Source organism: Chroicocephalus ridibundus, chromosome 3 (assembly GCF_963924245.1).
Source record: "Chroicocephalus ridibundus chromosome 3, bChrRid1.1, whole genome shotgun sequence".
Taxonomy (NCBI): Eukaryota; Metazoa; Chordata; class Aves; order Charadriiformes; family Laridae; genus Chroicocephalus; species Chroicocephalus ridibundus.
The window spans coordinates 79,295,422-79,319,688 of NC_086286.1; the positions used below are offsets into that span (position 1 = coordinate 79,295,422).

The 24,267-nt window shown below is 36.7% G+C and overlaps 1 protein-coding gene across 1 annotated transcript in view; it reads right to left on the reverse strand.

Annotated features, from left to right (window-relative positions):
• The window catches only part of AFG1L (AFG1 like ATPase), a 75,006-nt gene that overhangs the window by 21,177 nt on the left and 29,562 nt on the right, over positions 1-24,267 (reverse strand). The window contains exons 7-10 of the mRNA XM_063329836.1: positions 22,725-22,783; positions 7,256-7,338; positions 3,804-3,874; positions 3,447-3,547 (exon numbers count right to left, since the gene is read on the reverse strand). Of these exons, the coding sequence (XP_063185906.1) occupies positions 3,447-3,547; positions 3,804-3,874; positions 7,256-7,338; positions 22,725-22,783 (314 nt within the window). The remainder of the gene's footprint in view (positions 1-3,446; positions 3,548-3,803; positions 3,875-7,255; positions 7,339-22,724; positions 22,784-24,267) is intronic.

Below are 24,267 nucleotides of genomic sequence, written 5' to 3' on the forward strand. Positions count from 1 at the left end.
GTCCCTATGCAACACAAATTTCTAGATGAATTCCTCACTGTAAGCTTCCATAAAGCTGCTCAAAGCAAATGACCTTGTACTGGATGCAGAACATTTTATGCTAGAAAATTATCATTTGCAATTTTCAGGCTAATTACATTTCACCATTTCCTGCATTTCATCTACAACATAAGCTTCCCATACAACGGTATTTTTTCTTTATATGCTTTTTACAGCCAAGTGCTCAAGAAGCAATGCACCTCATTCTCCGCTTGCGACAGACCCCTATGAGTACTACCCTCTTGGGCCTGTTAATTAGTAGACTGATTGATATGTACTCAAGATCCTTGTACTAATTAACTTTAAGGGAGGTACCAGTGTCTTTAACATCGTATACTGTCCTCCGCTCCTTTTAGCCACTGTCCTTAAGGAGGCTATAAGCACTGATTTCGCATTCTTATTTTATTATTGAAACCTCGTGGGACAATTCATATCAATTATATCTCATTTTTCCCCATTACTGGAATTTCCCATTTATCATGCTTGTCACCAGGGTCTTATCACCGACATAAAAACAACTGCAAATCTTGTTTTCAATTCTGTTATACGTTTAATTGGCTCCTACAACACCAACTTTAAGTTGCATTTATCTACCTAAGACACTTCGCTTGGGCTGCCAGTTAAGCCCCCTCCTGGTTGCTACAGGCTCCAGCAAGGCAGATTCCCCACTCCGTGTCCCTTCACACAATCTGCCATCCCATGAGACTCGGTCCGCACATTCTGCACAAAGAAACCTGCAGATTCACTCTAGCCAAATCCAACAAACTCCCCTCCAGTGTTTTCTTTTGTGGATCTTCCTTTTCATTACATCTTTCTCAGCCTCCTAGTTTCCTTGTTCTGAACAGTTGCAATCGTGATGCCTGTCAACTTACCTAGCACTTGGTACCACAAGCAGTACCAAATACGTTGTAGCTACGTATCGCACAGTTTATAGTTCCCACAAATAGTTCCCACTATTAGCCAGCATACTTGAATATATGTGAATAACTTTATACTTCCTGTCATGTTGAATGTTTCCTGACTTTGTTTGGGTTTTTTTGGCTATGAACCACCAGTGCACTCTTCTAGATCCTACCTATTTTTCCTTTTCTTCTGTGGCATTAGTGGGAATAACTTCTTATTTTGACTGTTCAAAAAAGATATGGCATTTATAAATTTTTTCCATCAAAGAGTTAAAAGATTTCATTAAAAAAAAGGAACATGGTTTCATGGTTTGACAACTGAATTTTTCTTTTCCCTTTTAGCAGATTTTAAAGGCAACAGGGCAGGCAAAGTCAGTTTATACCAATGGGAATTTTTTACTATTGCTATGAAGCCCTATAAAAGTTTACGTTCATGAAAAAAAAATCATATTAGAGGCAACTCAAGCCGTTCATCCAAATTTAATGGACAATTCTGAACTTCACAACTACAATTCTCTACATATGAATCATAGAATCATAGAATCATAGGGTTGGAAGGGACCTCTGGAGATCATCTAGTCCAACCCCCCTGCCAGAGCAGGGTCACCTAGAGCAGGTTACACAGGAACACGTCCAGGTGGGTTTTGAATGTCTCCAGAGATGGAGACTCCACCACCTCTCTGGGCAGCCTGTTCCAGTGCTCTGCCACCCTCAGGGTAAAGAAGTTCCTCCTCATGTTTAGGTGGAACTTCCTATGTTCCAGTTTGTGCCCATTGCCTCTTGTCCTGTCCCCGGGCACCACTGAAAAGAGCCTCGCCCCATCGTCCTGACACCCACCCTTTAAGTATTTATAAGCGTTGATAAGGTCACCCCTCAGACGTCTTTTTTCCAGACTGAAGAGACCCAAATCCCTCAGCCTTTCCTCATAAGAGAGGTGTTCCAGTCCCCTAATCATCCTCGTAGCCCTCCGCTGCACCCAGTGAAGCGCACACAGTGATGCTACCTTACCAATACACTAATGTAATACTTATGAAGGTACACCAAGTGATCTGAAGAGAAAAATGATGGCAAAATAAATAACTGTATAAAACAATTTAAGGTAGAAACAAATGGAGGCGTATGCAAAGAAAATAAGTGATGACCGAGGAACCTGTTAAAGAAGACATTTATTGTCTGCTGTGTTGTTTTAGTTTTAAGCATGTGATTATTCCATTAGAGACTATCATAACACATCCGCAGAAGGTACCTGAATTGAGACAGCATGACTTCCCAAATCCTGGGTGATCAGTGTAAGAACAATACTGTTAGATGATATTTAACATTTTGTAAGTATTCTCTTTACTTGTTGCGAGCAAATACCAAGCAACTCAGCTCTGTTACAACAAAATGGTCTGAATCCCACGTCATTCTTCAACAAGATGAGAACCTTCAGACCCAAGGTAGTGCCCACTGCCATGTGAGCTACCAGAACACTTCTCTTAAAAGCAAGTTATCACCCTATTTAAGTACATAAGGCATTTGCTGGACTAAAGAATTTTACAAGCATCTGTCATCAGCGTAGTTTCCTGATACATTAAGAGGCACAATGAAGAATAACTCTCAAAACTTTTAGTGAAAAGCAAGCGGTTCTACCCGTGACATACCTCCATTCTCACAAATGGCTAACTGGTTTTGTCTGAAACTAAAAATCAACAAAGCCTAAAACACAGGTCTGAAACATAAGCAGTGAAATTTCTGGCCAAATAGTTACTAACTTGGTAGCTACAAAGAACTGAAAACATAATGTTATAACCAAAAGGACCGGTCAGCATCCTGAATCAAAGGTGCTATCGGCCGACTTTAGAGTTGGGATGATTTAACAATAAACTCAAGCATCAGCAGAGAAGTCACTGAAGTACAATGCAACTTCTAGGGGACCGTCTTTGAACTCACTGGCAGTCATACACAAAGAGAGCTTTTCAGGAATCACATCCCACATGTTTAGCAGAGAATTTGGCAGTATTTAGCAAAATTTGGCAAATTTTGCGAAGGCCTGGGACCAAACAGCCCTTGTACAGCTAGTCACAACTAAGTCATGCAACAACAGCTTTGCTCTAGTGGTGCCAGGATTACTACTCCTTTGCTTGAGTAGGTTAAACCCCAGATTTTAAAAACAGTATTTGAATGCTATTTACACGTTGATATGTGGTGACTACTAATATTCCAGCATTGATGTTAGCCCAGGCACATACTGTATTAGGATTTTTGAAGACAATCCGTGATACATTTAAGTGAATTTACTGTATCATTAAAAAGAAAATTACTACTGTTCTTTTGGGGAGTTCTTTTATTTTTTCCTGTTAAATTAAAAATCTTTTTGCCAAGTTAAAAAAAACCTTCTTAATTTAGTACGACTTGGGAAAATAATGAGTTTTTGTGTTTGGGGTTTGTTGTGTTTTTTCTTTTTTTTTTTTAAACTGTGAAAAGTCTAAGCGTTAACTGATCTAGATTTGACTGGGTACTCACTCTGTCGCACAGCTCTTCAAACGTGAAGTCTGCAATGGTTCCACACGCTTTATTCAGCCTCAGCTCTCTGCCTTGCACTTTTAGAATCCTTGGTCTAGTTACTATGGGAACATGAACAAAGACTCAATCTTCTCTGGATAATTACTATAAAATTCATCTCTTACAGATAGGAAATGCATAGCTTGATGAATAATAGCACATGATTCAACACATAAATTAGACAAAATGCTGATACAATGACTGCCACTTGAGTGTGGCATCAACCCATATACAGCAATGGAACTTATTAATTGGTCAGTGGAGATTGGGCATTGTGTTCTAAATGTATTCTCTTTCAAGAGAAATTAACTTACGTACAATCATTTTGTTTCTGAGCCAGCTCATCAAACAACTTATCCATGACAGCCTCCACATCAGCTTCACTTGTGCTACAGTGAAAAGAATAATAGAATATGAAATTAATAACACTTGAAGCCAACATCAAACAGCTGCCTGAGCCTGCTTAGCTTTTTGCCCATAAAAAAGAGAACAGGATGTTATGCTCTAAATACAAACATTAGATTTAGAATACACTTAAAAGTAGAGAATATTAACTCTCAGGTAGATGATTCTGCCTTATTTGCATACACTGAAAGACTTCTGTGTTTTGAGCCGTTTCCAGTAATGAGGCAATAGAGGCAGAGCAGATCCATTAACACTATGTGTACACAATGAGAAAAAAGGCTTCTGGCTCTATCTTGCATGCAAAATAAGAGCAAATAGACAAGGCAAGGCAGTCAAGCACCTAAAGAAGTATCCTTTGAAATTTCTGAGGCGACTTTGTGAATTAAATATTGCAGCAGCTTCGGTGGGGGGGGAGGGGGAGAAAAAAAAAAAAATCAAAGTCAACTGATTGTATTGATGAAACAATCTGCAAAATTCAACTGTGAATTCAAAATACCAGCATGATCTCGGCATTAGTAATTTTATCAGTTTCCCTCCTCTGTCCCCAATACTATTTGGGAACAGATCAACCACAGACAGTGAAAATGCAAAATACCTGTGTGCTGGGAGCTGAAGTAAAGTTTATAAGTTTATATTCAACTTCTGGTTGTCACAAGAATTATAAATCAGTCTGATTAGAGAATATTTTTCATCACTGAATGGGTTAGAGGACCAGCCTTTCTGTATTTCATTCTTAGAGAAGACAGATAATACTTGTATCTGAGTTTGAAAGCTGAGCTAGTAAATTAATGCTACAGTAGACAACAAACCAGAACTAGGATATAGAATGCTTCACTGAAGTTTGTATGATCTCATTTGGTGTGAAAAGCCTACTTTTATAGATCATGGATACACTGTAGTTGCATCGCGTCACACAGTTCTAGACCTCCTCTAAATGATGAGTGATGATCAGCGTTGATGATCAGCGTGTTACACAATTACTTTTCTGTTCACCTTAAAAATCTTAACAGCAGAACTGAAATAACTATATTTTAGCTCAAGCTTAATGATAACAAACATCGTTGATACAAAGAATTGGGGAAAAAAAACCCAAACCTTTTCTGAATAGGAGATTATATCAAATTCTAACTTCAAAAAAAAAAAAAGCTTCTCTCAGCATTGATGTTTGTGTGCTGCTTTCCTGTGACAAAATGACAAATGAAAAGGAACAGATAAAACCAGAAAAAAGCCAGAAAAAGGGGAAAAAGAATACATATATATTGACAAGTATGCACAAGTGTATGCTCATAACTATCAAAAAGTTTGACGTAAAGGCTACAAGAAGAAACAGCCAGATATGATGCCTAGGTAGATATTTGCACGTAATTGCCAAGAAAGTTTGTTTTGAAAACAGACACCTGAGACTGAGATCAAGGAAGTTGCTTTGATCAGGAATCTTGTAATTGTGTTACACTGATTGCCTTCAGATGAGTATGAAACAGCTTTAAGCAACCCTTAGCTGTGTATTTTAAATTAAGAAAAGGCTACACAAATTACAAAGCACGGAGAAGATTTTTTAAAAAACGTGATGTTGATACTATAGCCATTAATAGGGGAATGCAAACATGTTGGACAAGAACACTTTCTTTTTGGGGCAGTACTGCCAAATAAATCTTTAAAATCTGTAGCAAAATACTGTATAGTATCTAATTTTGAAACAAAACAAGAAAAAATCCCCACATACTATGCTAGTTCTGCAGGGTTAAAAGCTCCAATGAACAAGTTTGAACAGAAGAATGAATGAGATTCCCGCAGAAAAAAAGAAAGGACAATGAAATAAGTATTTTATTTCCATTGGCAGCTACAGGATTTTTTCTTGTTATCCCCGCCCTTGCTTCCTAATGATTTAAACAAATTCTAGAGGTAACCAACATCCCTTCCAATAAGAAAACGTGATACAGAACTTATCACCAATCTCTGCCACTCACTTGATCACAAGTTTTACAGCGGAACACCACGAAATACTTTGGCTGGGTACTACCTCTGGGGCTTGTTCGTATTTCTTCTCCCCTGAGTACTGATGCCATAGGCACCATGTTTAGCCTGCTAGAAACCACATACATGCTCTTTCTTTCTCTGGAGTATGGACAGTGAGAAGAGAATATGGTAGGTGGTCTCCACAATTATCAAACAAAGTCGCAGAGTGCAACGGGCACAATAAGCAGAGCCATAAGGACGGACAACTACGTAGACATCGGAACAAGAGCCACAATGAGCAATTCTGAGATAACAATGGCGGCTTCAAACAGTACTTTCAAGCAGGCACCGCAAAACATAAAAGAAAGCCAGGCAAAAATATAGAACAAAAGTTACTTTTCTTGGGTACAGATGGAGAACGTGCATTTGACCCATTTTCCACATATAAAATTCTGTCATTTCCTTACCGAAGCAGAAAGAGTTACCTGTTGCAATTCTACTAAGCAGTACTCCTCCTTCCAGATGAACAACTACAACTTCTAACTTTATAAAGTGATGCAGACATACTTGGTTTGAAATATATACCACATCGATGAAAATACTACGTATTTCTTAATGGAAACATGATATTTAAATCAATATTGTATGTTGAGTTGAAAGATACAATGGTTATAAATCTCATTTTAAGTTACTGTTGTCTGCCTTGCTCAGGTTGTCATTGATTAAATAATATTATAAGAGCAAATACAAGATAGAAAAAAGTCTGCAATGCAAAGGTTTCAAATTATTTTCAAAAAAAAAAAAAGGATGTTTCTATTAGGCAGATATAAGCTGCAACCATAAGCACAACTGTGAAAGTACTTTTAAAATATATTTATTTGCAAATATACAATAAAGTGCTAAAGAAATTTTGTCATGATAAACAGAAACAATCTGTCAAAATAGGAGGGTGCTGATTTTTTTTTTTAATCCGCAGCACTGGAAACACCCAACATTAAATGAATCCTTGTCATTGGATTTCTATAAATACTTAATTACTTAAATACAATAAGGATGTTCTTCTATTATAAGAGAATTGTGCAATCTCTTACAAGAGGATATTCATTACTTTCTAACCATCTGTCACTTCAGTTCTCCAAACACCACACCTCCCCAAAAAATCTAATTAGTTTTTATTCAGTCAAACATTATAAATGATGCTAGTGCAGATACTGAAAATGTAGTTTAATGAAGTTAATATCAAGGCATAATGGAAGGCGGTTTGCTGAACAAAATGGACCAGAAGGCAAAGAAAGGAAAAGTCACACTCTGCTAATTCTACTATACATTTCTCATTTCCCATTGACTAGGAAATTATTGGCTAATAACAAGGAAAAAGAGGGCAAATACCATATCATAGATAAACTTACAGGTAGTAGAGTTTTCCAGCAGCAGGAAGCACTCGTTTCCTGTAGTCTATTCCAGAATCAAGTTGGACTGTGCTGCAGTATTTCTAGAGAGACAAAAAAAAAAAAAAAAAAAAAGAGAATAGCTTTCCTCAAGCCAAAGCTGTAGTTATTATTGTCTGTGTTACAGAAAAGACACACTGCTGTGATAAACTATCAGCAGGAACATCATCTGCAAAAATGAAGTCAAGATCACAAAATTGAAGTCTCCTTTACAATAATCGAAGCAAAGAACTAAGCTGGAAATCATTCACATATTCGAAACAAAAAAGTAACCATTTTCAAAAGTCCATCAACTAGAAAATTAATGTAGATTAGAAGCACAGGGAATTAAATGAGGGTAGATATTGGTCATTCTCTCTGGGCAGTGCTTTGTTGTGGGGAGGGTGTAAAAATAATTATTTTCACATTAAAGAATGTATATTTAGAAATAGAAAATTAGGAGCAATAAGAATTTAACAGACCACAATCAAATCCTAGCAGAGACAACTGAAACTACTTCTACATATTTCTTTTTAATTTTTTCTTTTCCTTTTCTCCTACAAAGATTAAAAATTTTGAGTGAAACATCAAATATATGAACCGCGCCAGGTCTTGTTGCAAAATGGACTGAAGCATAAAGGGGAATAAACAAAGCTCTATATCAAAAAGATCTTGTTTCATTTTTGTAATGTCTGAATTGACTCAGAAAAGGATTTTTTTTTTCCCCCTTTAAACAACCTGTAAGATTCCAAGTGTGATACAGATGTCCGCGAGTAGTCACAATAATTGCGTCTTTTAGAAAACTCAAAACCAGCTGCACTAAAAGGTGCTTTTTTTGATTGAAGGCCTGAGGCTGAGAGCAAAATTCTCATAACCTCGGTGGGATCAAGATTTTACACCCTCTGGCAAAGGGAACAGCTCTGCTTATCTGTTATTACTACTGCCAACATACACAACTTCTGGGTGTTATATAGCTAGAAGGGAAAGAAGCTATAAAAGAAAGGGAGGAAAAGTTTTAATATTTTAGAAAATATACCTCTATCAAGAATTTAATTTAAGCAATAAAACTTTTTTTGGTAGGTAATTCAACAGCATTAAAACTCTTTAGATTGCTAGAATCCACTAAATTACTCTGCTGCTTCACTGCACTATGAACTATTAGTTTATCTTTAGTACTCTCATTAAGCATTTCATATTCTGTGTGTCAAATTTTTCAAAGCCTTCTTGAGGCTATTCAAATATCAAAATTGGAAATGTCAAATCTCATTTATAGCAACTACACTGCAGGAAAAAAAACCCTTAAATTTTAGAAGAACTATCATCAGTGATTTAAGGAATTATGGCCTTTTTGAACAAATGCATTGCATAGGACTTACAGATTACAAATATCTGCAGGAGTGTCTGTGATGACGCATTGTACTCATTTTTTTCCCTTGGCTATTACTGAGGGCTGTATACCTATTTTAAACCTCCAACTTGTCTCATACAACTAAAGATAGAGGGTGAAAAGAAATCATCCTGAAAGCACAGAATCCCAGGAAAATCCATGTATCTTTAATTCCAGTAAGTGAAAAAGCCATGCTAATCAAATCATTATCTTGGGCTAAGGCTACTGCAAACACAATAGCATTGGTGCTACAATATTATTATAATCTATTCCCTTTCTTTTCATGAAAGCTTACAAAGAAAGAGAATAACAGAGCAGAAGAAAAAAGTTCCAGAAGCATGTAATAATATGCACAAGGGAGGGAGGATGTTTAAGCTTTTCTTCAGCATCAGTCTAGCAGTCAAAGCTAGAAGGAAGATTCCTGAAATTTCACAGCACAGCCGGTGTACTTAGCTTTTCTTTGCCAGGCACTGATGCTCAGCATCTTTCCACCTAATGTTTTATTTTTCCAAAGTAGTAGATTAGCTCAAGTATTATTTTCGTCGTGTTAGTAGCAAAAAAACCCCAAACACGTTACTACAACTATGCTGACTAGGAAATTATTTAGATTAACTTTAGACATTTGGATAACGCTGTTTATCATTTTGTTTTTTTCCTGGAAACAACAGATAGGGAATTTTGCATGAATTCAGCCTTATCTCTTCAGCCTTCAAGACGGGTTTACAAACTCTGCTGCTCTCTCAGGGTGTCGTGTTGCATATAGGCTGAAGAGTGAACACAGAACTACGTACAATTAAGAGCGTGGCACGGTTATGGTATGGCTGAAAGAAGAAAAAGTCCACCTGAACACTCCAGTTGATGCACATTTATTGTGCTGATATTTCCAGCAATGCTTGTGGCTCAGCTGCTAATGACTGCTGAGTAGGGCAGACATTCTGCGCACTCACACACAGACTGATACTGGGCTTGATTATGCAGGTTACTGTGGCTTCCTGAAATATATAGCAGCAGTTGGTGCTACAGTATTTTCGTCCACTTGTGTTCTGCTTACAAACTTGTAACTCCTGAAATGCACCGGCAGTCTTTTATGACTTCGTGATTTAACATTACAGTGAGTGAGTTCTGGAGGTAAGAACCGTACACGTAAATACTATCGATAGAGCTACGAAGTAGACGCATTTCTTCCATCTTCCTTTTTTTCTTTCTTCAAAATAATTAGTATTATCGCTATTCAGGAAAAATCACTATCATTAGTGACATTAGTTAAGAAGAACTTATGTGCTCAAAAGGTTATTTATGTAAGCTTTTTAAGGTACAAACAGTTGCCTAAATGAAAGATTATTTCTTTTCCCTGTGAACCTTGTCTTGTATACCTACAATGTATGTACTACTATTGATTCCAATGTGATATAAAATTACATAGTTTATTTAAAAAATATCTGTTAGATATTCTGGGCTATAGGACCTTTCAGCCAGAAAGGCAATAGCAGCATCCCGTTCAGTGATATATAGAATACAGTTATTATAGTCCTACTGACTTTTTGCTTCCTTAGGAGGCGAAAGTCAACTGGACCAAACATCAGCAAAATGGAAAAACAGAATTGATATACAACAGTAGTCTGTAACACGTGATATAAGCATAGAAGTAGGGGCCAGTTAGCAGGAACAGAGAAATATTTAGTCCTTTGGAAAACTCTTGGCATTTTACTATACTACTCCTTGGATATTCCTAAATAATTACCAGTTTTGGTTTGGGGTTTTTTTGGGACTTAATTCTGTCCTATGTTTTAAATACAGTTCTGTCTCCTATCTTTCAAACCAGCATTCTCAGTCAAATTCTGGTTTATATTTTACTTTGAATCTCTATCATATTTCTCATCCATTACTGTCTCAAGAACCACTGACTTGAACCTTGAAGTCAGTTTCTTCCCCCTCTTTTTTTTTTTTTGGTCCTCTCCAAGCTGATTCTTTGTTCAGGAAGGTACTCCAGCCATTTGGAGCCCGTGTTCTAAACAAAATTAAAACAGCCACAAGAATTTTCTAACGCCTCTACAGGTTCATGTGAGTAAGAACCTACCACTGCTTGTCGTTAATTGTTTTTACTGAGACACTCCAAAGCTCACTCACACCTATTCTGTATAAATACACATAAAACGCATGGCCCCCTGCCATTAGAACAAAACATTATAATCTACGTAGCAATATGCTCCCAGAAAACATTCCTTTAGAACGTGGTTGCTGTTGTTAAGACTATAAGCTTTGTAGGGTAGGAACAACTTTCTCCTTACATGAATTTATGACAGTAGAGTACAGATCTATAGGTGCTACTGGAAAATAACCTAACAAAAAAAAAAATCAAACAGAAGTGTGAATAAAGAAACTGATCATTAAATAACAATGTAGAAGAAATTAACGCCAACAGAACAGCATACAAACATGCACTGGTGTGGGCAACGCTATTTACGCAAACTGAGTTCTTCATAGTAGAGAAAAGAAAGAGCGTGATAGCAGTACCAGGGAACTGAAGGGCGGTAACGGGAGGATTGCTTGCACCGCCAGGCAATAACAGCAGCATTTCTCCTCCAAGTTAAGAATGTACCGGTGGAGATGGTTCTAAAGGGGGATTCAGGACATGGTCACCTTAACTCAAACGACGGAGTCAGAAAGGTCACAAAAAAACTACGCACTGAACAGGGATCCAAAGGTTTTCCTTTTGGGGTTTCCTTTCTAGACAAGAGTACTCACCACGGTTCTTGGTTTCTACACATGTAAACATTCACTTATCTGCTTCACAGGAGTGCAGAGGGCAAAATGTTCAAATTTGTAATTTTTTTTTTTCCAAGAGAAATGCTTTAAATGTTAAAGAGACGGCATGTAATCAGAATGTGTAATAGAAGAAAATAAACTACACCAAAATATTATATACTTCCAAGCTAAACACTCAGAATACTAGATTATTTTTTTTTAAAAAAGATGGATAATTGCCCAGTATGGAAAAACAAATACTACTCACAAATGTAAGAATTAAATACTGAACCTCAGAGAGGGTGCACTGTGCATCTTCTTGCCCCTTCACAGGTGTCAATGACATTCTACTCTTGCATCACGGAATTAGAAAATCAACACCATCATTTATAAACCCTGCAAAGTCCAAGGGGGGAGGGAGGGTGTAGGTACTTCTCTACTTTTTACCCTTCAGCTTTTTGCAGCAGGGAAAAACCCCTACTAGGATTACATACAGAAGTTCTAGCTTCTCTCTCCGTCTTTGAACTAACTTCTCCAATACTGGACTGATTAAACCCTACAGATGTGATTGCATCCTCACACTCACTAATCACCACCACGGAATCCTAATCAACAGCCAAAGAACTAACCGGAGTGCTCAGATTGTTAGTACTTAATTATCAAAGCCACGACTGTAACTATCGGTTTCCGTTTTTTAAGATGGAAATTTGAAAGTTAAAATCTCATTTACTTGGGCTAAACTTCTACTTTTCTTTTGAAATAAATACTTAAAATTAAAGCTACAGTTAGTCTAGTCTGTTCTTGTGCAACCCTCTACAGTTTCTAACAGATTTTCTATTCTATTGTGATATTTCAAGTCTGACTTACCCTATTCAATTCAAATGCATAAAATTAATTAGTCATACAATTTATTTTGAAGTCATTTATGTATTTATGTATACAAAGAACAAATACAATTACAGAATTGAAAACGCAATTAGTAAGTTAAAAATACAGCATGATCACACACTCATTTCCACTGAAGTGGCAGAAAAACTTTTTATTCCCAAAGGAAAAAAGACAAAGCCTCAAGGCTCAACTCAAGACAGAACACCTAAAGCGACAATCTTCAGACAGAATAGATAAAATTAGACTTTCAGTATACCTACTGTAGTAAGTTACTAAATACAGACTAATATAAATACATTTTTCTTCCTGTAAGCACCTCTAATATTCCTTTGCTGTTACAATCAAGAATGGTAGATATTAAAATGTTTAACTGCTCAAGAAATTAAAGTATACGACATGGTAGATTGTTACATTGAGGAACAAAGGTCTTAGAAAATCTCAAAAGGTAGTCAAAGTTAACTGGATAACCTGCAAGTTCTCAAGACCTGTGTTTCCCATGTGTCACAAAAACCCTTGAAATGCTAAGAGGTGGTCTTGTGGTCCGCTGTGCTAAATACAATGCGTCCCTGTGAGCTCAAATACTGCGATGAGCTCACGACTCTTAATAATGCAGGTGAATAGATAACCTCTCAACCTTATTGAAGACCGCCGTAAGTCAACCCAATTGTCATTGTCTGCCCTGAATTTTAAAGGCATTAAACAAACACCAAAAAACAACATACAAAGTCATACAAATCATCCTGTCGGCCCACAGGATCAGACAAACCCTATCTGAGGACCTGCAGAGAAGGTGCAGGGCAACAAAGATGGGAAAGTGCTTCACCTGGGGATGATCTTAATTCCCACACCAGCTGAGATTCCTCAGCCTTTCACACTCAGGTCAAACCAGACACCTGCAAATGCAGCAGTGGCATTGCATCTTCAGTATCAAATACACTTTCCATATGAGCAAGGACGACTACAGTTTTATCCCCAGGCATGCAAAACTCCACAATTAATACTCTTGGCCTCTTAGTGTAGTGCAGTTCTTAACAAGCAGGTTAGAACACCTGCTATTAACAACCAAGCCATGCCTAACTGAGAAATGCAACTTCTAACCACTCTTTCTGCGCAAAAGGAATCATAATTTACACATAGGTATCATCTTCCCTTTTCCCTTTTTCAAATGCATCTATCTCTTTTTATTAGCTTATACCCAAAAAACACCACACACCTGCCCTGCTAATTTGGTCTGCGTTAACAATACACAGGATCACTAGTATTCCTTCCCTCCAGCAAATCAGAAAATAGTGAGATCGTTCATTGGCAATCATTCTTCTCATACATTTAAATCTAGCCTAAGAGAGAGAAATTCTCTTGCATCACACATCACGTAGACATATGATGAGAACCCTCAGCCAGCAACAGAGGAAGAGTTCCTCAGTTAAAAAGAGCTCACTAGATGTAACCATTTTAATTTTTCGTTATTTGACTCCATGTAGCGTTAGAATATCAAGTAGAATATTATTTCTTCTTCCTTAAAATTCTTTCTTAGGCTATTTCAATAAAAGATTTCTTCATCCAAAGGATACCGTTACAATTGCCATTTTCCCAAATGATTCATAACTGTGGTAGAACAAGAACCCTCTCAAGCAAAAACGCAGTGTGCCATGAAAAAATTATTTCTGACCTATAAAGCATACCCACAGGTTTTAACTTTGGCGTACTCTCAAAGTCATCAGCAAGTGACAATCACCAGCACGTTTCAGAATGTGAAACTCGTCCAACTGGGACTCGAGCTGGGCACGTCTGTCCACAGCCTGCTGAGAGAAAGAAGCGTACGAAGCTAAGTGCAGCGTTTCCTCTCTGGTGCCACTCTAAAAGGAGATCAACCAGACCATTAAGTCACGAGCAAGCATGGTACAGGTGCAGGACCTTCAAAGGGCTGCTCCATTTATGCATGCCTAAATGCCTAAAATACACCTTGTTAAAAAAAAAAAATAAAAGAGTAAATCAAGTTTGTAACACTCCTAACTTTCTGCTACACAGATCCATGGGAACGAGATGTACACGGGGAGAGTAAAGGAGAAAGGGAATCATCAAGTATTTTGTGGTGGATAAAAACTTGGTCCAAGTGTTGTTGGGTGTGCATATACAGTTTTTGTCTCCCTGTTCAGATGTTGTTGAAACAGTAGACTTTAAAGAAAATGTCAATGAATCCTCATAAGCACTATACATGACCTCTGGGGTAATTAGCAATCATTCAAAAGCAACAAGACTAAAATGTTCTATTCTTTATTACTGTCAGCTCTTGTCTTGATCAGCATTTTAATAAAGATGGTTCATTGCTAAGACAGTTTCATGAATCAGTCATAATTACATTCTGACACGCAGTGAATAGTAAAGCAAAACTAAATATCACTTCATCAACCTTTCTAACCTTTATGCAAGTATTAACTGTAAATAATTTTTACACAATCTTACAACAGAAAATCTGCATATTTCTTAGCTTTGTGCATACCCTACCCTAACTGAATATCCTGTGACCTATACCTGAAAAAAATCCCCTTACAATCAGGCATAATTACTTAGTCTTGCATGATATTCAGGTGTTGCCTTTCACAGATCAAATCAACTTCCAGTACAAAAGGCTATTTGTTCTACAAAATAGTGCAATGCTTTAAGGGGTTAACTAAGTTTTTTCACAGTCTTTTCCTCCATATTCTTCTGCAGTAACGAAATATGGGAAATTGCTACAATAGCATTAGACACTTCATGCTTGTTCGAACGGTCAACACTTTAACAAAACAATAAAACGCAAAAAAACACACAAACAAATTTTGAGGAAAACTTTCAAAATGTTATCTGAGAACATTGTACAGTATCAATGAAACTAGTCATGCTCAGGCCAATTTTGAATGACAAGCTTTTTATTTGTGAATTATTTTTAAATGGACCTACAGCATGAAGATCTGGGAAGTGAAATACTGCCAAATATGATTTTTTAAATTAATCTTTCTCTTACACTTGTGACAAGAACATTTAAATTTTAAACTGAAGAGTTCAGCAGAGATATATTTAGAGGCAAAATTAATTCAATGGAAGTTGCACAAGTTTACATTACAGCCGTCGAAACTTTAACAACTAAAAAACCCCACTATTCTTGCTACCACAAGGAACATACGATGCATTGTACAACTTTTCAATAACTTATTTTAATGTCTAGCTACAAATCAGCTACCCCCTAGGAAGAGGAAAAATAGACAATTAACTTGTAAAATAATGGTGCATGAATAAATACAGAGACTCTTAAAATGTACTGTTTTGTGAATAGTATTTCAGATATTCAGACAAAAGTGAAAGAATTCAGGAGGTACAGATGTGGCTGTGCTGGGTAGGAGACACGTAGCCTCTCCTTTTTCCAGCCAGGGAGCAGAAGAATAGCAGAGTAAACTGCCATGCAGTAAGAACTAAACTGAACAGCTCTCCCCATTTCACAGCCCTTAGGGGGAAGAAAAAAAAAATAAATAAAAAAAAATCTTCCTCACAGACTAAGTATAAATACAAAGAAAAAAAAAAGCCCAACCCAAACCCAACCCACAAACCACTGTATAAACATTCAGTTTTGCTGAAGAACCAATAATGACTGAAACTTTCAATCTGCTAGGTAAACAAGCTGTGGTGTTCTGTGAAAAACAAAGGCCAAGAGTTCACTCCAAATTTATAACATGATGTTTTGTAAGCTAAGGGTCAAATTTGCCCCTAATACATGTACTTCATTGGAATTATACTCTGGATTAAACTATTTGTCTAGATTTCTTTTTTGCTCTTGGTTTTCTTTTTAACATTTGATTTGTATTTCTTTTCCCATTATTAGCCTTTGCTCCTGCCAGAACTGTTGGCAGGCAAGGAAAAAACAAAAAGAAAAAAAGTAGTACTGATTTACGAAACTGGATTTCCCAGAATAATAAAAAAAAAAAGCGATATAAGATCTAAACAAAGGCTAAAGATGGCTTACGCTTAGCTCTGATGAGGTCCACTACCTCATTACCAACAACTGAAAACTTCTGATGCATTTTGTTTCTAGGGAATCCAAAAGTCCTTGCTGTAAAGCAGGCTGGGGGGTGCAGGGGCCATTCACTCTTTCTGTATCACAACCATTATGTAAGAAGTATAAAACACTGCCTTTATGCTGCCAAACCACAATGACTCTTCTTACATCAAAGCGTTTTCACCACTAGGGTTTTTTTTCTCTGAAATTTATTCAAGCCAAGGGCAGGGAGACAACAATTCATACACGCTAATTACACCTAATTATCTATTCCTTTTTTTTTTTTTTCCACCAGCTTCGGCCAGTGCTATTTGCTATCTGGGTTTCTCACAACCTCCCCTTGCCCTGTCCATCCAGCTCAACAGTAAAGTCTTTGAAGAAAACAGTTGTGGCTTCTTAGAATTTTAACAATATAAGGTTCGACTCAAATTAAATTATTCTATTATTAGTTTTGACACATTTATGTGTTAAATATGAAGGCCTCTTGGTTAATTTGGCAAATTCCTCACATCTCTTCATGGCTAGAACTGCTGGTAACACCCTCTCTTGTAGGAGCTTCTCCTCATGCTTTCTTTTCATGATCTAAATGAAATGTTTATTGGATTAAAGTTCTTCTCTGCAGACCTCCACGGTGGCCTGTGACAAAGAGCTTAAAAGCTTTATTAATTGGCTCGGGCTTTTTGGAGGGAGGCAGGACCTCATTTCACATTACATCACAAGCAAATAAAACTGCCACGTGTAATTAGACTAATTTACCCTGAGACAGCAGGAATCAACTATTCCATATCTATGATATGCTTTGATTTACTCATTTTAATCAAGGAGTAAACAAACCAAGCAAGAACTTGGAAAACCCTAACGATTAAAGGAAGTGAGAAGGCAGGGAGCCCGACGCTGAGCTACAGTTGCAACTATTTTATCCTCAGATAAAGTTTTGATCTGCATCTAAACAAACTGTCCAGGAGCAAGCATGTAAAAGACAGACACAGATGGTAAACAAGCTGAACAGCTTAATAGCTAGGGAACGCACTAAAGCAATAGGTACATTATAAAATATTGTAACAGTTAAGTGCTCTGAACTACAGAATTCAAATAATCCTGTTTAAATTTAACACACACGCACACACACACACACAGAGGCTTAGAAGGCTGCGTGCAGAAAGGGCTGGTAACTTCTAATCTGACACCTTGCTTTCCAAATACAACATGTTGTTAGTTAACAGTCTTACAAATCTGTCAAACTAAAATTACCCTGAAATTATATTGATGCTCAGTACAAAAATAATCTCCATCATGCTATATTTTCTATTTGTAATTTTTTCCGTGTTTAATTAGGTATGCTTCACAAAAGATGAGTACTTCTATTACTTGCAGAGAGAGAGAACAAGAACAAATGCTCCTTCTACTTAGGAGTTTGCTTGGTTACGTACTAAGAAGGGAAACAAAAGGCCCAACATCTTCAGTAATGAAAAAGTCAATTGATAGGCGAAGCCATCACAATATCAAAGGCCTAATCCCTGCAATTCTGACTCAGGTGACAGTTCACAGGGGTCAGAGTGGCTGACACTGACCTCAAAAGCAGGTTTTAACTATTCAACATACTGAAAGCTGCTGGGCTATCACACCATTAGACTGGAACAAACTGACAAATCAATTTCATCAAGGAGATGACTTTTTTTTGGGGGGGGTGGAAAGAGGCAGATCCGCCAATCAACAAATCCCTGCATTTCTCACACAGGTGGTTGGACAAAAGCTGAATGCACCATCAAAGACATTTTACATCTACCAAATGCCTTTGTACAAAACTAACTCCCACAATTTCCTTAGGGACAGCTTGAAACGTTTTAAACAAATATTTTTCACATATTTAAACCCAAGTTACCAAAAAGCAAAAATACTTTTAAATTCCTCCACTTCTTGCTTTGAATAAAAGGGTATATTTTAATAAAAACCAACCGGAGTAGACAACAATGTAAATAATTATTTATTAACCAATTTCGAGAAAGACAGTGAACAATACAATGTATAAAAATATGTTGCTTTCTATTTGAAAGGAGTGTACAATGCTTACTGTTAAAGGTAATTTTAACCAAATATTTTTAAAATAAATAATGATTTAGTCCCTAATAGCAGAAGAAAAAAAAAAAAAAAAAAAAAAAAGAGTTTGCTATAGGAAGTTTACTGTAATTTCATGTCCTACTGCTAACAGGTTTCTGGTTGATTCTTTAACTAAAGCAAACAATTCAGGTAAGCCAAAGCCAAACATTTTATATTAAAACTGTACCTTTTAAAGGTATACTCAGGCTATGAAAGGCCCTAAAACTTCCTGACTTTCAGTTAGAATTTAGTGCAGTGCAGGTCTACTGCATGAAGAAAACTTGACAAAATGCAGAAGTTACATATTTGGTATTTCAACTCAGCTTGACATTTTAAAACTTCACACTACAGTTCCAGGAAACCTTTGGAAGCTCAAGAACTGCTCATTTAAAAGTTATAGACTCTACAAAACAAACTATTTGAGAAACTTTCCTTCCTGATTGTCCAAAGATTGAATCATTGAATTAGTCACTGCATTAGAATTAGGATTCCAGAACACTTAAGGCTTGATGTAAATGTCTTCCTTAAACATCTGAAAAATTAAAATGTTGCCAAAATTACTGCCAAACCAGTAAATTAAAGCATGCTTGCTTTTTTTTTTTTTTTTTGGAAGACCCTCACTTCAGATCTTATATCAAGTTGTTACAGATACACAGCTTTATTTGTAAACCAGTTTTAAAATGTTTAGAAATTTTTTGTATTTGTTATTGGTTTAGGTTAACAACTTTTGGAGTATTTCTGCTGTAATCATTTGAACAAAGTAACTGTAAGCAATGAATGTTTTTCTTTTCAAGAACTGCCTTTGTTAAAAAAAAAAAAAAATTACCAAGGAGTTCCATGCACTTTAATGCACTCGGTAAGAGATGCTACAAGATTAAAAGCTCAATCAGAAGTGACTGAATCTAATTGCAATTATAGAATTAAAAGATTTTCCTTCCTAATACTTCTTATCTCTTTAAAGCTCTATCTTTATACAATTTCATGGACTGAAGAAGCACTCTCATCTGTTGCAGAAACAAAGCCCTTCCATAAAGAATATTGTGTCCCAAGGAATTTTAGCCACAACAATGAACCGATCAATTGAGAGCTTTTCCCTATTTATGAAAACTACCACTTTAACTCACAGGATTAAAAGAATCACTGAAAAATTACATCTCAAAATATTTCAAAAGATCAGAAAACTGAGATAGGTTCAGAATTGGGCAGGAGACACACACACAGGGCAGAAGAGTTGCCAATAGTCTTACTGGCCTGCCCAGCTACACAGACCTGGACATTTTATGTGGCCCCTAAAAGTTGGAACTGAACAATTGTACTTCCCACTGCAGGCATTCAGCAACCACTTGTCCCCAGTAATCTACAACCTAGAAAGGCAATACAGACAAATTTTGCCAGGTAACTTGATCTTCCCTAGAGTGCTGTTTCACCTTTTCGCTTATTCTACAGAAATTGCTTTGTAGTTTTCTTTGTGAGAAACAGGAACCCGAAACCAGATACTGGAATTATATAACCTAAAGAAAACAAAAATTACAACAAAATCAAGGATGAACACGGGTAATTCTAGATGTAGGAAAGAAACCGTTTCTTTGGATCATTTGAGGAAAGAAAACAGCCTGAAATCTATTTCAAGTGAAGCATCCATTCACAGAAATGTACTGCCATTAGTTTCCATTCATCCCATCTTTCCAAGAATATTTAAAGGAATTCGAAGCTCCTGTGTTGAACTTGAACTACTTCTAGTGATAAAGCCTTACATTAAGATTTATGGTCATAAAAGTTAATTTCCCAAACAAACCAACCCACCCACCCATTCACCCTCATTCAGCAAACCCCAAAAAAAAGCCCTACAGGAGGCTCTGAGTCCAGAGAAAAGTAAGACAGAAGTTAGTCCAAGTTGTCAAAGCCACCGCCAGGGAACACGTTGGGTGACATCGACACTACCACAGACACACGTGGCAGTTGGAATGAGGTGAAGGTACAGAAGACAGTAAATCACATATGCAAGCATACAGTGTAATATTTTTCCATTATATTTCCATGCAAAACCTTGGAAAGAGACCCTAAAGTCACACACGGAACTATACACAGCTAATGCAGAAGCTATTCCATCATTAACACCACTGCCATGAGAAAAGATACAGGGATGCCACAGCACGGATTATACATACATTGGCAAGGCCTAAATCTGCATTTCTCAAACAACTACAGCCAGGGTATCAACTTAGTTCTATCCATGCCTTTGTAATGTAAAGGCCACCTGTTAAAATCTTACTTTAAAATACTTTCCAGTCTGTTTTTTTTTTAATGCCTAATTCTGATGTGTTGAATTAAAAATGCAGATTCAGAAATTTTTTAATTATTATTAAATTTTGCCATTACCCTTCCACTTTGCAACTACGGTCAGCGAAGCATTTGTTGATAAACTTCCTCTGATCCACCTTTCAGGCATTATGTTTTTGGGAAAGAATCATGTTACATTGGTAACATTTATTCAAGTGACATTAAAGACAGATACATTTGGAGCACTGTTAAAACACAAAGATGTAGGGGAAAAAATGGTGATGTATAATCCCAAATTTTAGAAAGGCCCTTGTGAATAGAGTGTTGAGTGAAACTTTTTTCTCCCTTCATTCATCATTATGGTGTTGTTTGTCCATCTCTAGTCTGGGGTGTACTACTTCTTTTTTGCACTACTCTATCCTCTGTTGCAGCTCTAACCCAACCCACCTTTAGGTCTTTTCTCAGCGTTTATCCACAAGGTCCCTTCTAAAAATTTAGATTATCCAGATGAGGTGTTCTGTATGCACAAACTACATTTCACTTTTTTTTCCTTCAGCTAGCCAAAAAGAGAAAAAAAGGAAACTACAAATAAGCATACATGATAAATGTTCTTTAAGTCTGATCATCAGTGAAATTAAAGAGTGTTACATTTATCCAGGAAGAAAAATAAGAGTCAAACAAAGAAAGACACACAGAAGAGAACGAATTGCCATGGATGTTGCATTTCAAAAAGCAAATGCATATGAAACTACTACTGTTCTTGAAAACACTCTATGATCAGGACCTGTCCTGAATCCAATGCAGACAGCTACAGAATAAACCCCTTTCAAGAATCTGAAGTGGAAGTGGTTGTTCATTTATTTTTATGTTTCTTACTTTTCTAAAGCCATCCAGGTAAGAACCACTTTCACCAGTAACCTCCCTGACTTTATACACAGCCATTCTGAGATCTATAGGAGTGCCACATTCATGTCAACGGCATGTTAATTTTGAAACCTGGTAATTGCTCAGATGTCAACATTAGGTGGGATTTTCAAAGGTGCTTAGGCAACTAAGCAATCTTATGTTTCCAAAATGCCCCGCTGAAAACCCAGGACACTGTCCACTGCTTTACTGCTGACTACCTTAACAGAAATATCCAACCAACGTGTCTAATCAGCAATTCCAAATTTCCTCACCTTTCTTTTATCTTAGATATTGATATAGTTAACATTTATGTATTTATGCTGGCAATACTACTGTGAGGTAGTAGGGAAGCATTTGTTATTTCTGTTGTACATGTCACGTCAATCCAAGCGGAGCAGGACACAGACGCTGTATGCTAGCCCTCAATAACGTAACAATACAATCATAGCTTGTGAATTAAAAATATCTGTGACTTACCCAGAACTTCGAGGCATGAGTTCAGCATATGCTCTTTTTAATAGCAAAATAAGCACTGACTGTATTATCCAGATCGAGAGAGGATGCTTCATCTTTTAATCTAAATGAAGCAGTTATAGTTTACGTCCCGTCAACCACAACATGCAGACTCCAGGAAGCTTGCTTCAGAACTGCTGCTTGTTGAACATTACATGGAGCCTCACAGATACCCTTCAGAAAACCACTTACACACAAGAAAGACCCAAAAGCACATAACGAACATCATTTTCCAAAGGAACACCAAGTTTTTATAGCATAATAAACATAAGATGTCCCCAGCTACAACATGGTATAACTATTAGAGAAATACTACGCAGATGGCATACACACACTAGTAAGAAAGTCCTATTCAAACGAACAAATTCTGCTACATCAGTCAAATAGATAACTTTTTGTCACATTAGAAATGTCCAGTTTTCCAGACATGTTAATTCTAGACAGGAAGAGTCCCTTTTTGCCTCACCTTCAATTATTTTTGCTCCAAACAGTTAAGGCATATACCTCTTATCTGGAAACTAGTATCAAAGCAATCCTGTACAATTCTCTAATTTATTAATACAGCAGGAAAAATTGAAAAGCATTTAACAAGTGACTCCCCTTACCTTCAGCACAGCAATGAATGGTACAAAATTAGCTCTCTGAAGACCATTTTTATAGAGATCTGAAAGAAAGGAAAATCAGCACCATTTTGCTACTTAGTCTTAATAATAATGTCGGCTTGCCTTTTAGTCTGGCAAATAAAACTCAGCGTTGCTAGAGAGAGGAGGAACAAAAGGCAGAAAAGGAAAGCTGAAATCGATTTCTTTTCTTTTGCTGCATGAAAATTCAATACGTTCTCAAGGAAGATAGGAACATCCTAAGAAAGTCTGAAAAAGGCTGGAAGTGAAAGATGACTTAAATCTCTAATAACATATAACTGATTTTAGCAGAAGAAATAAGACCAGCGTCTGTTTTAAATTCAGGGTATAAAAAAGGATTTATAATGCTGGATATACATTGGTATGATTACAAGGCTAAAACTATGCATCTGCTAAGTCCCAAGTATTTGGCAGAGGGGAAAAACCCAACATAAACTAAAAATAAGCTATTTGAGTTTACAAAGTTATTAACATTCTTATTCAGTGTACAGAGGTACACTTTATTGTTTAGCAATTCTATCAGGTACACCCCATTTTCCAAAGCAAGAAAAGGGGTCATCCCTAAGGTTAAAAAAAAAAAAAGAAAATTAAACTAATATGTAAACTTATGCAAAGTTGCTAAAAATACAACTGAATAAAAAAAAACTATGTAACAAAATACAGATCTGCACTCAAAGAAAATACAAATTAATAAAACAAATCTGCAAAGCTGCATTTTATATCTTCCTCTGAATTTTTACAGCATAAACTTCTCTTCTCTGGAAACTCTCCAACTGCCCAACATGTTCATAACAGAATGACTTGTTCTTTGAAAATGTTATCACTGAAACTGTATGATGGGCTGCTCTGTTTCATTAATATTAGGAAGCTTTACAAAAAGGCAGTACAACAAAAAGACAGGAGAAATAAATAAAGAGTATACAGACACCTGGCAGAGATGTACCAAAATTCTCCACAAAGACCGTGCCAGGTTACTAATACCACCTATATTCCCCATAATGCCAGAAGGCTACAACTAGGCTAAAGCTTTTATGCTCTACCAACACCTCATGGTGGACAGAAGATAGAGTATGCATGAGAAACCAAGTCGACACCTACAAAATGGTTTTCACAAAATTGGATAGAGACACAGAAACACACAGGAAAATTGTCAGTGAAGGTGATTCCACACCCTAATTACTAACAAAGTTGTATGAAGTCATGTATCATTCTCATTCATAACTCTGCAAATCATGATACATTTGTTAAAACAGCAATCAATTGCATACTTGCAAAAATTAGTGAACATGTAACAGTACTATAAGACAGCTAATTCTGTTAGGTTTTCTACTTAACAAGGCTGTGAATTTTGTATTATGTCTCTGTTTTGTGAGGATAAGAAAAATAAACAGTAATTTTGATGGAGAAATGAAGCCAGCGTTCCTCAGACACTGCACCCAAATATTCCCTTCATATTCTTCTGGGACAGAAGTTTACCATGGTAAAGTGTATCACTAATGGTCAGCAG